This window comes from Scyliorhinus torazame, chromosome 11 (assembly GCF_047496885.1).
Source record: "Scyliorhinus torazame isolate Kashiwa2021f chromosome 11, sScyTor2.1, whole genome shotgun sequence".
Lineage (NCBI taxonomy): Eukaryota > Metazoa > Chordata > Chondrichthyes > Carcharhiniformes > Scyliorhinidae > Scyliorhinus > Scyliorhinus torazame.
In genome coordinates, this window is record NC_092717.1 from 217,919,914 (window position 1) to 217,932,371 (window position 12,458).

General features: G+C 44.8%; 1 protein-coding gene across 8 annotated transcripts in view; it reads left to right on the forward strand.

The window, feature by feature from the left end:
* The window catches only part of LOC140385791 (focal adhesion kinase 1), a 904,772-nt gene that overhangs the window by 651,150 nt on the left and 241,164 nt on the right, over nt 1-12,458 (forward strand). For all 8 annotated transcript variants that reach the window (XM_072468319.1, XM_072468317.1, XM_072468318.1 and 5 more), the window contains one exon: nt 1,994-2,050. In XM_072468319.1, the coding sequence (XP_072324420.1) occupies nt 1,994-2,050 (57 nt within the window). The remainder of the gene's footprint in view (nt 1-1,993; nt 2,051-12,458) is intronic.

The window sequence follows — 12,458 nt, forward strand, 5'->3', positions numbered from 1 at the left end:
GCCCACATCCAAATTTTTTTTCAAACCTCTGTGACACCACTGTAAAGTCCTCAATTACCAATGTCCTATCTGACTGCAAGCCAGTATTCAATTCTGGGCCAGAAATAACTTTGGTCATTACAGTATTGGCAAGACCAACGTCACTCTACTCATCTTCCATCGAAAACTACATATGATAGTAACTGACTTCCTCCATCTTTCTGACAGCAGCCTGGCCAGAACACAGTGGTGCGCAACCTTTGACCCTTTGGTGAACTTTAAACCCTCCATCCTGGGTGTCACCAATTCCAAGTTTGCAAAATTACTGCTCCTGACCCTACTTCATTCCCTGTACCCTGAAACTTTGTTATTTGCTGACTCAGTTACTCCAGTACCCTAACAGACATTCAAGCTGTACCCTTCAGGAAATTGCCCTATGTTAAAAATTCTGCCACTCACATGCCAGCCTGCATTGCCCCTGTGCTGACTCACCTTCATTTGGCTCCTTTTCACTTGATGGATTTCAAATTCCTTGCACTTGCCCACAGATGCTTTACATGGCTTCAGCACTTCCTATCATTTCACCTCATTCAGATTTTCTTCCTGTACATGCCGTTCATTCTTCTGGGTCGCTTTTGTTCCCTCTTCACTTTCTACTGCAGATCCATTTCAACTGCATATTTCAAAATCATCTCCTTGAAACACCTTATTTTTGCTTTGCTGCTCCTCCTTCAAAATCTATCTCTCATCTAATTTCTGTTTACTACCCCAAACTTTCCATTTTAGTCACTCTGATGGCAGCACGATAGCATAGTGGTTAGCACAATTGCTTCACAGCTCCAGGGTCCCAGGTTCGATTCCGGCTTGGGTCACTGTGCGGAGTCTGCACATCCTCCCCGTGTGTGCGTGGGTTTCCTCCGGGTGCTCCGGTTTCCTCCCACAGTCCAAAGATGTGCAGGTTAGGTGGATTGGCCATGATAAATTGCCCTTAGTGTCCAAAATTGCCCTTTGTGTTGGGGGGGGAGGGGGGGGTTACTGGGTTATGGGGATTGGATGGAGGTGTTGATCTTGGGTAGGGTGCTCTTTCCAAGAGCCGGTGCAGACTTGATGGGCCGAATGGCCTCCTTCTGCACTGTAAATTCTATGATGAGTTTTAACAGAAGTGTACTGTGACATTTTATCCCATTGAAATAGCAATGCAAGTGCAAGTTGTTATTGCACATCAGTGACAGATTTTGTACTTCGATTTTCTGGGAAGTAAATGTATTTACCTCAATCTTGAAGCACTGCAGAATGTGTATTCAAAAATATGTATTCTGAGGAAATCTAGGCAAATATTTTTCTTACGTTACGTTACATTTAACTAGCATGAATGTTCCAAATGAAATACATTTTAACCATAGTTACAAGGCAAAGTGCCAGAAATGTTAATGTGTGGGAAGTCATCAGAACTTAATTCTGGGCAAAGACCACCTTGTTTTCCCTTGTGCTGCACTGCTCGATAATAACCTTGGCTAGATAGAGCTCTGACATTTTCTGTAAAGCATAGGGGGCCAACAGAAAGGGTTTTGCAATTTTTGAGCTTGCCGTGGCATACCGGCCTTATATGTTGAGTTTCCTTAATTAAACTTTAGTCTGTTTCAAACACAGCTCAGTGCTTTCCTATTTTGTTTTAAAATTTATTGATGCTTTTTCCATCCCATCAGGGGTCATCCCCCTACTTGCTGTTCTTCCTTTTTCTAGAGGAAAGGCAGTACTTATGATTGAATGATGTCATCTTATTCTGCAGAAATAGCTTTGCATTCTGGCTCTCCACAGACGTCACTTTCTGTAATAGCGGTTGAGTGAAACCCAAGAGTGTTTTTTTTTTCAAAAGCGTGGGCTTCAGCCCTGTCTTAAAGGAAAGGGGACGTTCATCTTCTAATGCCTTCCTGATGCTGCGTGTCTAAGTTTAATTAGAAACGGTTTGTGTCTTGAACAAACTCAGCTAAAATGCGTGGTTCTTCACTTGCAGAAACCGATGACTATGCAGAGATCATAGATGAAGAGGACACATATACCATGCCCTCCAGTAAGTACATTTGGTCTTGTGCACTGGTTATATATGGCTCATATTTAAACATCTGTTGAACTGTAAATATTTACGTAAGCATCAGGTTTGTAAAAGTGTGTCTGATCTGAGGCATTCGGAGTTGTTAGTTCATATCCAAGTGCTAGCTGGATTTACAGCGGAAAATCAGCTTGATTGTATATAGTTTTTGACATTGTTTAGGAATACTTAGAATGCTACTTTATAGAACATGTCATTCAATTTTACAGTCACTTGGTCAAAAGCTAAATCTTCAGGCATCAGTTTGTTTCTTGTACTGAGCACTTTTTGAAACTTGTGGTTGAGTGAAGTTACTCACAGCTGGTTAGTTTTGTTAACACTTAATTCAGTGACATTTGATAAATTGTTAACATTTGTTTCTTTTCAAACCTAAAGTTAAACAAAGTGCCTGCTAGTTGGTCCCTTTATTCTGTTTCATATTTTTTCTTTGGACACACAGCTCTTTAAAATATGAAAGAGCGTTATGTGACTAGCACTGCCGTATTAAGTAGTACAGCGTTGATCATGGGAGAACGGAGAGTTGGATGAATTTCTTCAGTGAATCATCCAAATTTCACAGTGCTCAGTGGTCGTCATGATGAATGGATAATGAATACTTACAAGTTGTTTATGACCAGACTAATTGAATAGATAATATGAAACGTGACAATAGATTTGACTACAACTGTTAACTGAATTTTCACAGGTACTGTTTCACATAACATGCTCCACGATGTATACTAGTATTTTGCGATTATAAATTGCAGTAGCATCTAATGTTAAACTTGACTGACCATTCTACATGAGTGATGTAAGTGAAAAAGAAATGCATCATCGTGGGACAGTTTAAAATCTATTGTTTTCTCAGTTATATATTATTTACACTTTTAATTACTAGTATTTCTGAGATAGATCAGTGTTGCCACATGTTCCATTTGAAAATTCCAATGTTTGATTTCTGCTGGAAGAAAAGGCTAATCCCTCGTATTAACCAGTATACAAGAAAAATGCATATTTCTACAGGACATTTAATGTTGTACGGTGTCTTAAGGACGTTATCACACAAATTTTGGCACAGAACCACATAAGGACAAAAAGCTTGGTCAAAGAGGTTTAAAGGAGCGGCTAAAAGGAGGAAGGAGAGGTGGAGAAGTTGAGGGAGCAAGAGGGGGTGGCGGTGGGCAGCAGAGGATTTTCAGCACTCAAGTCCTTGGCAGCTGAAGGCATAGATGCCAGTGGTGAAGTCATTAAAATCCAGGATATTCAGAGGCCAGAATTGGGGTGGGGGGGGGGGGGGGGGGGGGGGGTGCAGATATCTCAAAGGATTGTAGGGCTGGAAGAGATTATAGAGATTGGGAGGAGCAAGATTTGAAACATACCATTATTATATGTTTACTTCTGTCTCGAGCATTGCTGTGAATCAATAAATCAATTGACAATAAATGAAACAGAAAAGCTGAAAATGTCGAGTAAATCAGTCAGTGCCTGATTGATAAAATTAGGTTGAAGTTTCAAATGGGAGTATTGGTTGTTATTTATTCATGCTCTCATACTGACTGACCACCTCTGATTGTCTGTGTTTTATTTCAGCTTTTTAACAAGTGTTTAATTTTCATTTCTGGTTATTTGACCTCCTGTGAACCTGTTCCTGGATAGAAATAAAAATTACCTGCATCTTCATGCAGTTGTCTCCTTATCTCATAATATTGAATCCTCAGGAATTGAAATGTATTAGCCCAGTCAAAGGCCACTCAAAATTTAATAAAAGTAAAAATTCTGGTGTTCATTTTGCCAGTCCTGTTTTTGTACCAAATTTATTCTGAAGTTGTGTTTTTAACCTTTCATGGGTTGTCGGCCCCCCTGTTGCCCATCCCTAATTCTCTTTAAGTGAGCTGCCATCTTTAATTACTGGTTCAACTTTTCTGTAGTGGTTTGGTACAACTGGGTGATGTGCTAGGCCATTTCAGAGGGTAGTTAAGAGTGAATCTGGAGTTGCATATAGTCCTAATAAGATAAGGATAGCAGATTTTCTTCCCTGAGGACATCAGTCAACCAGATGCGTTTTTACAGCAGGTGATAGTTTTGTGGTCACCACTAATGAGATTAGCTTTCAATTCCAGATTAATTAATTAATTGAATTTAAATTCCACCAACTGCTGTGGTGGGTTGCGAACCAGGGCAGTGATTTCCAACCTTTTCAATAATATAGCACACTTCAATAAGACAAACAATTCCATGGCACACCCACTTTTTTTGGTCCACTGTCTCCATTAATACTGTTACGGCATCCTGGGCTAGTGTGTGGTCGATTCCAACCCACAGACCCCGGAGTACCAATACAAGTGCATTAAGCAATAATTTATAGACCATTTACAGTATCTTTGGCCCTTGACTGCCAAATAAATTATAGCCATCAGGTTTGTAAATTGAACACAACAACTGTTTATTGATATCAGAAATAAAAGTTGAAACATGCTGTAATCACAACTCAATAATGGCCAGCTAACCTACTACCTTTTGACCATCCCACCCTCTACCCCCACACACTGAAGACAGAGAAACACAGGGGGAGGGGTAAAATAATAGGGATTAAGTTGTAAAATAAATATGAGAGTCCTTGCTTCCGATGTTGAAGTCGTTACAGCAGGCTGCCCTCCCAGGATGCTGAGTGATTGAAGGCACCGGTGTAGTGTTAGTGATGATTTTCTGACAGTAGCATTCAATCAGTACTCCCAGACAATAGAATTTTCTCTGGAGAGTCACTTTAACTTTTATTAACCTGGGGCGTCCCTCAAGGAACAGCCTCAGGCCTATTTAATTCTCTTTGTCTCATTTCAGCCTGAGTTTTAAGCTTACTTTCCAGCTTCACCAGAATGGCCTCCAGCCTTACTGAGGAAAGAACAGTGATTTTTAGAGAGTTTTAAATATCTGAACCCGCATTCAGGTGACGGCTGGACTTTATTTCTTTGCAGAGGGAAACTTTTACCTCACATATTTAGAGGGAGTCCATTAGATTTTTTTTAATTTGTTCATGCGACATGGGTGTAGCATTTAGAAATTTGTGTTCGTATAATTATCTTGGGCGGGATTCTCCCAACGGGAGTCGAAGTGCCGACGCCAGAGTAAAAACCAGAGTGTTTTACTCCGGCGTCGGCACCCATTCCCAGAACCCATTCTGGGGCCTCTGTGGGGCTGGCAGGGGCGCGGTGTGCTCTCTGTGGGGCTGGCAGGGGCGCGGTGTGATTTCCGGGGGCCGGGCCCCCCCCTCCCCCCCCAAGCGTTCCCGCCGGCAGCGACCAGGGGCGAACGGCGCCGGCGGAACTCAGTCATGTCGGAGCGACCGTTTGGCCCATCCGGGCCGGAGAATTGGCAGCCCTGCCGATTCCAGCGGCCCGTGGCCGGCGCCGCGCCAAACGCGTTGGCACAAATGGCGGCGATACTCCGCACCTCGGAGAATCGCGCACCGGCGCCGGGGCGTCGTGCCGCGGTTGCTCCGATTCTCCGGCCCAGCTTGGGGCACGGACAATCGCCCCCCCCCCCCCCCTTGACTTTGCGTGCAACAAATTCACTGAAACAGGATCTCTGTACTTAGATTAGCGTGTAAAATGTAATAACAAGAAATGCGAAGCATTTTTACTGAACCCTGCCAGGTAATGAGGAACTCCATAGAACAAGCTGTACAGTTTGTTTCACAATCAATTAATAACATTTACTTGTGGTACAGACACAACAATAACACATCTCTGTGCAATGCATGCATGTAAAAAGGCACTAAAACATCTAGGGGGCGATTCTCCAATATGGAGCCTAAGTGTGAACGCCGTCGCGTTTCACAACGGCGCGAACCGGGCCCGGGTACGACCGATTCTGGCCCCCACGCCAAGTGGGCGCTGCGCCAACCAGCGCATGCGCAGTTGGGCTGCGGAAACTTGCGCATGCGCGGGGGACTTCTTTAGCGCGCCGGCCCTGACCAACATGGCGTCGGTGTTCAGGGGCCGGCTGCGCCGGAAAGTAGGCCTGGGGGGGGGGGGGGGGGGGAGAGGCCGGCCCGCCGATCGGTGAGCCCCGATCGTGGGCCAGACCCCATCGGAGGCCCCCCCCCCCCCCCCCGGTGAAGGAGCCCCTCCTCGACAGGCCGTCCCCCGACTGTTCTCGCAGAGTTCCCGCTGGCAGCGACCAGGGGTGAACAGCGCCGGCGCAAATGGTGCCGATTCTCCGCACCACGGAGAATCGCGCGCCGGCGTTGTGGCGCGGTTGCGGCGATTCTCCAGCCCGGCGCGATGCTCGGAGAATCGCCCCCCTAGGGTTAGTTAAAAGGTGGTCAGATAACAAGAGCCCCGTTGCTCTGCTATTTGCAAAGTCTTTCCATTTCAGTCACCTTCTCAAGGACATGGGCTCTTCTGAGAACTTTTTAAAAGAAATTTCCAATTAAAGGGCAATTTTGCATGGCCAATCCACCTACCCTGCACATCTTTGGGTTGTGAAGGTGAGACCCACGCAGCCACTGGGCGAATGAGCAAAATCCGCACGACAGTGACCTGGGGCCTGGCTCAAACCCGGGTCCTCAGCACCGTGATGCAGCAGTGCTAACCACTGCGCTTTTGAGAACTTTTAAAGGGGAATGACTTTCCTGTTTAATGGGGAAAAAAACCTTGATCAAGACCCTGATCTTGAAGGATTTTTCCGAATCGGAGATCTGGACTTGCAGCTCATGGGAGTGAGGGACCAGCTTCTCTTCTTAGAATACGAAGGAGAACGGGCAGTGATCAGAGATCACGGCTGTGGTTTTGGAATCTGGTGTAACAACCCTCCCTTGATCTAGAACTCAAACGGGAACAAGACCTTCCTAGGTGCTAGCCACACACAAACCTTGCCCCTCTGCTGAGTGCACTGTCAATCAGCAACATGTTTCAGTCTAGGCTGCATGCGACGAACAGTGAGTATGCATCTTTTCTGTCTCAACTCAACTGGGCACAATCATACAACCAATCCCCATGCCCTTAAACAAACTTAATTGAACATTGAAAAACTGGAACAAAAATAAAAACAAATATGTTGGAAATGACAGCAAGGGTAGAGAGAAACCAGCCTCCCTGAACAGGCGCCGGAATGTGGCGACTAGGGGCTTTTCACAGTAACTTCATTTGAAGCCTACTTGTGACAATAAGCAATTTTCTTCTTTTTTTTTCCAAATAGAATTATCATTTCAGTTCGATGGCATTTCATTGTGTTCTGATGAATTGCTATCAACCTGAAACATTAATTGTTTCTCCATCTCCACATCTGCTGTCTGGCTTGCTAAGTACTTCCAGCATTTTCTGTTTTTATGATGTCCAGCTTCTGCAGGATTTTGCTTTCGGCACAAAAATAAAGTGCATTTTCTTCCTACTGTTAAAATGCTGGAGTGCTCCATTCTATTCATCATTTTCAGAGTGATAAAGCTGAAATGCTGTTGGCTTAAATGTCAATAAAATTGGGATTTGATTATTCAGTCAAACTCTCCTGAAAGATTTTTAAAGTGACGGCTCCAAAAATGCAGCTAAGGGATTCAGGGGACATCATGAGCTCATTCTAGCTCTGGGTCTGTTCTGTAAATGTGATTGTGCAAACCTCGCTGCTCTGTGTTATCAGTTGGTATTTTGTATGTGCCAATAAAAACTTGGGTGAATCACATCCAAAATGAACTGGCACAAAACATGATAATAGATTGGGCACCTTAAGTGCTTTTAGCCCTCTTAATGATTTTTTAAAACTAATTCTAGCATCTTTAAGATGATAAACTCGTTCCATGAGGTTTGTAGCTCCTGCTTTAGCAGGTAGAATTGGTATTCTTGATTGACTCAGGAAGATTTCAAGTAAATGTTTTAAAAGGTGTGAAATGTGTGTAATCCACAATGCTGAAAAAAAGCAGTGGAGGTAAAAAGAAACCCAATAACTATTCCAGATAAGTCCAGAATTTCTCAAAATATCATACCCGAATCACTAGCGCCTCTTAGTATTCTTGGTTGCTGCTTATTTCCAGTATTTTTTTTAAAATTTGCCCCTCAACAGAAAATGTTTTTTTTTTTTTTAAAGCCTCAAATGCCAGCAGCCATTGCTGTCACAAACGCTGCCTGCACCACCTCCTCTCTCAATCTTGCCATCCATCCCACGCACAACATCCTCTGCATCTCTAGGGTCTTCAAACTCCACAAAGGCGAAGCCTAGAGGGTTCCGCACTACCCACACATTCCTCAAAGGGGTAGCTGAAAGCTTGTTCCAGCTCTCCTTTGGCAGGGTCCCTTTCCCAAATCACCAAAACAGACCTTGCAGTCTGTATCCCTGGAGTAATACGACATTCAACTCTGTTGTCTTTCCCTCCATTCCACTCCACCTGGTTAAGAGTTGTTGCTTGTTGTCATGATATACACCAGTATATCGTGGTGCAGACACACACACTGATGGACACACAGCAATACCAATCAACACACACAACACCGCAGCCAATCACCAGTTAGAGCACACTCACTATAAAGACAGAGGGCATCAGTTTTCCCACTCATTCGTGATGCAGCCTCTCCAAAGGACAGAGCTTACAGCTTACAGCACAGATCTTCACCATGTGCTGAGTGCATAGACTGGTTAGGATAGGCATAGGTCTTTAGTTTAATCTAACATCGTGTTAACCACAGTGAAAGTATGTTCAACAGTTTCTAGCTTAATAAAATAGTGTTCTATTTTAAGTGTTGGTAACCTGTATGTGTTCCACGGATCCAAAGCACCCAACACATCACTTGTGTTAATCGGTTAATAGCTATAGCTGTGAGAGTGCCATTGGAGCAGAAGTTGAGCCTTCGGGAATTGACAGAGAGAGAAAAAATAAAGTTGAGGCTCAGAGTCTGCCCTACAGCACACTTCTTGTGGCACACCAGTATGCTGCAGCACAACAGTTGGCAACCACAACTCTAGAATATTAGCGAGGGCCCGTAGCTTATTAGTCCTGTGACATTACCTGTATGCCACTGTTCTTCCAGCTTCTAATTCATGATAGTAGACAGGGGTAGTGGTGTTCTAGGCCAAGACCATGCACATGCTTAGTAGCAGCCAAGTAGATGCAAGTATCAGTGGATGAATGAAGCCCCAGGCCACCTGATCCTAGGATCAGTGCACTCCAATGAGTTCATATGAAGAGGTGAACAAAATTATACGTTTTTCTTTACATATATGCTAACTGCCTGTGGTGTGAAGTAAAGTGGCAATTATGTAGTTTTATAGCATAGATTATATATGAACAGCTGATTTAGATCAAATGATTGAGAATTGGTTAGTTGATAGGAAACTGAGTAGGAATAAATGGATGAAGGAGCCAAAAGTAATATTTCCAAGTTTGCTGAAGACAGAAAACTTGGTGAGAATGTGAGTGGTAAGGAGGATGTTAAGAGACTGAAGGTGATTTAGGCAAGTTGAGTAAATGGATAAGTACATGGCAGATGCAGTATGATGTGCATAAATCTGAAGTTATCCACTTCGGACAGTGAAAGAGAGTGGCAGAGTATTATTCAAATAGTGATAGATTGGGAATTGTTGATGTACAAAGAATTGGGATGAGGATAGTTGGTGACATAGTGGATAGTGAAGAAGGTTATATAAGAATGCAACAGGATCTTGACCAATTGGGTCAGTGGGCCGATGAATGGCAGACGGAGTTTAATTTGGATAAATGTGAGGGGATGCGTTTTGGTAGATCAAATCAGGGCACGACCTATTCAGTTAATGGAGAGTTACAGAACAAAGAGATCTAGGAGTACAGGTTCATAGCTCCTTGAAGGTGGAGTCGCAGGTGGACAGGGTGGTGAAGAAGGCATTCAGCATGCTAGGTTTTATTGGTCAGAATATTGAATACAGGAGTTGGGACGTCTTGTTGAAGTTGTACAAGACATTGGGAAGACCACACATGGAATACTGTGTTCAGTTCTGGTCATCCTATTATAGGAAGGATATTGTTAAACTAGAAAGAATGCAGAAGAGATTTACGAGGATGCTACCAAGACTTGATGGTCTGAGTTATAAGAAGAGGATGGATAGGCTGGGACTTTTTTCCCTGGAGCATAGGAGGCTTGGGGGTGATCTTATAGCGGTCTATAAAATAATGAGGAGCATAGATAAAGTAGATAGTCAACATCTTTTCCCAAAGGTAGAGAAGTCTAGAACTAGAGGGTATAGGTTTAAGGTGAGAGGAGAAACCAGAGGTGAAATTTCTTCGCACAGAGGGTGGTGAGCATCTGGAACGAGCTGCCAGAGGTAAAGGCGGGTACAATTTTGTACTTTAAAAAGCAGTTAAGACAGTTACGTGGGGATATGGGCCAAATGCAGGCAGGTGGGACTAGCTTAGTGATAGAAACTGGGTGGCATGAACATGCTGGGCCGATGAGCCTGTTTCTATGCTGTAAACATCTATGACTATGAGGAGGAATTTCTTCACTCAGAGGATGGTGAACCTGTGGAAATCTCTATCACAGAAGGTTGTGGAGACCAAATCATTGAATATATTTAAGAAGGAAATAGATTTCTAGACTCGAAAGGTGTCAAGGGGTATGGGGAGAGCACAGGAGTGTGGTGTTGAGTTGGAGGATCAGCCATATTCGTATTGAATGGTGGAGCAGGCTCGACTGGCCTACACCTATTTTCTATGTTTCTCTGATTAAGTTAAACTATTTCATGACAGAGTAAGAGTGCCATTGATACTTTCAGGCTCAAATATATATACTTTTATGGAAAATAAATCCATGATTGCTATTAAACTAATTTAACTACCCTGTATTGTTAATTTTAACTCATTGTATATGCAATAACCAGGGGGAAATGCTGTGAAAATTGTTGCAGATAAATAAATTGTAGGCTATAGAATCTGAATATCATTCAAGTGGGGGTTTGGTGGGTTATCTAAGTCTCTGGTATTGGGAAGCTGATTCTAGCATTTGTAAACTGGTCATGAACATTCCTCCTTGTCATGAATATTGCTTCTGGCACGAAGGCCTAATAGGGGGAGCTACTTTTAAACTCTGCCTCACCACTCACTCCCAGTGAACACACAAGCATGGCCACAAGCAGACCTACTCCTTGCTTTGGGGATGCTGACCAGTACAGGCTTGTCGATGCTGTGAATGAGAGACGGGACATCCTGTTCCCCCAATGGGGTCGGAGGAACAGCAGCAGGGTCAGCAGTACCACCTTGGAGGCTGTGGCGGCGGTTGTCAGTGCGGGCAACGTGACCAGGGGACAAGCATCCATTGTCAGAAGACCAACGACCTCCACCAAGCTGCAAGGATAAGTTATCACCTCTCTCCTGGCATCAGTTCCGCCTGCCGCCCCTCAAAATCCCAACTTGGAGATCTGCTGGATCCCAGGACTCAGCTGAGTCCCAGTCAGATGCCGAACTCTGGACACGGACGTGAGATTCAGGAGGGCACGTCAGCGACATTCCAGCGAGTGTTTAGCACTGCTGCCTCACAGCTCCAGGCTCCTGGGTTCAATTCTGGCCTCGGGTGACTGTCTGTGTGGAGTTTGCACTTTCTCCCCGTGCCAGTGTGGATTTCCTCCGGGTGATCTAGTTTCCTCCAAATATGTCCAGGTTAGGTGGATTGGCCATGCTAAATTGCTCCTTCGTGTCCAAAACGTTAGGTGGGATTACTCAGTTACAGGAATAGGGTGGAGGTGTGGGCTTAAGTCGGGTGCTCTTTCCAAGGGCCGGTGCAGACTCGATGGGCCAAATGGGCTCCTTCTGCACTCTAAATTCTATGATTCTATAAATTGGAGGAGTCCTAAAGGCTACGGGCGCAGGAGATGATGCTGACAATCCATCGCACCAAGGCCAACACTGGCGGCCACAGTGGAATGCCTGGAGCACAAGCTCAGCATCTTGAGTGGTGATGTCTAAAATATGGCTCAGTCTGACGACCATGGCTGAGGGCTACGACATCATATCCCAGTCACTGAGGGACATGTCCGACACCCAGGTGGACATTGCTGAGGCACTGCAGAGCATGTCCCAGTCATTGAGGAGCATCGCTGAGGGCATCAACGCCATGGTGCAGACAACTGGGAGGCGCCATGACTGGCAGAGCCAGAAGGTACAGAAGCCTCTGTGATCACGCTGCCCCTCCATCCCATGGAGATCCCTAGGGCCCTATGGGTATCGACAGGGAGGAGGAAGTGCTGGAGGCCAACAGGGGGCCTGCCACCAAGGAGATAATGGCGGTCTTCAGTTCTTCTGAATCCCCCCTCCTGACACTTGCGCATGTCAATGTGCAGCAGGCAGAACAGTGTGGCACGGTGAGGCCAGTGACATTGTTAAGTCAGCCAGGGCCCTCCAGCTCCAGGTCCTTCAGAGGATGTCCACCAAGGGTATCAA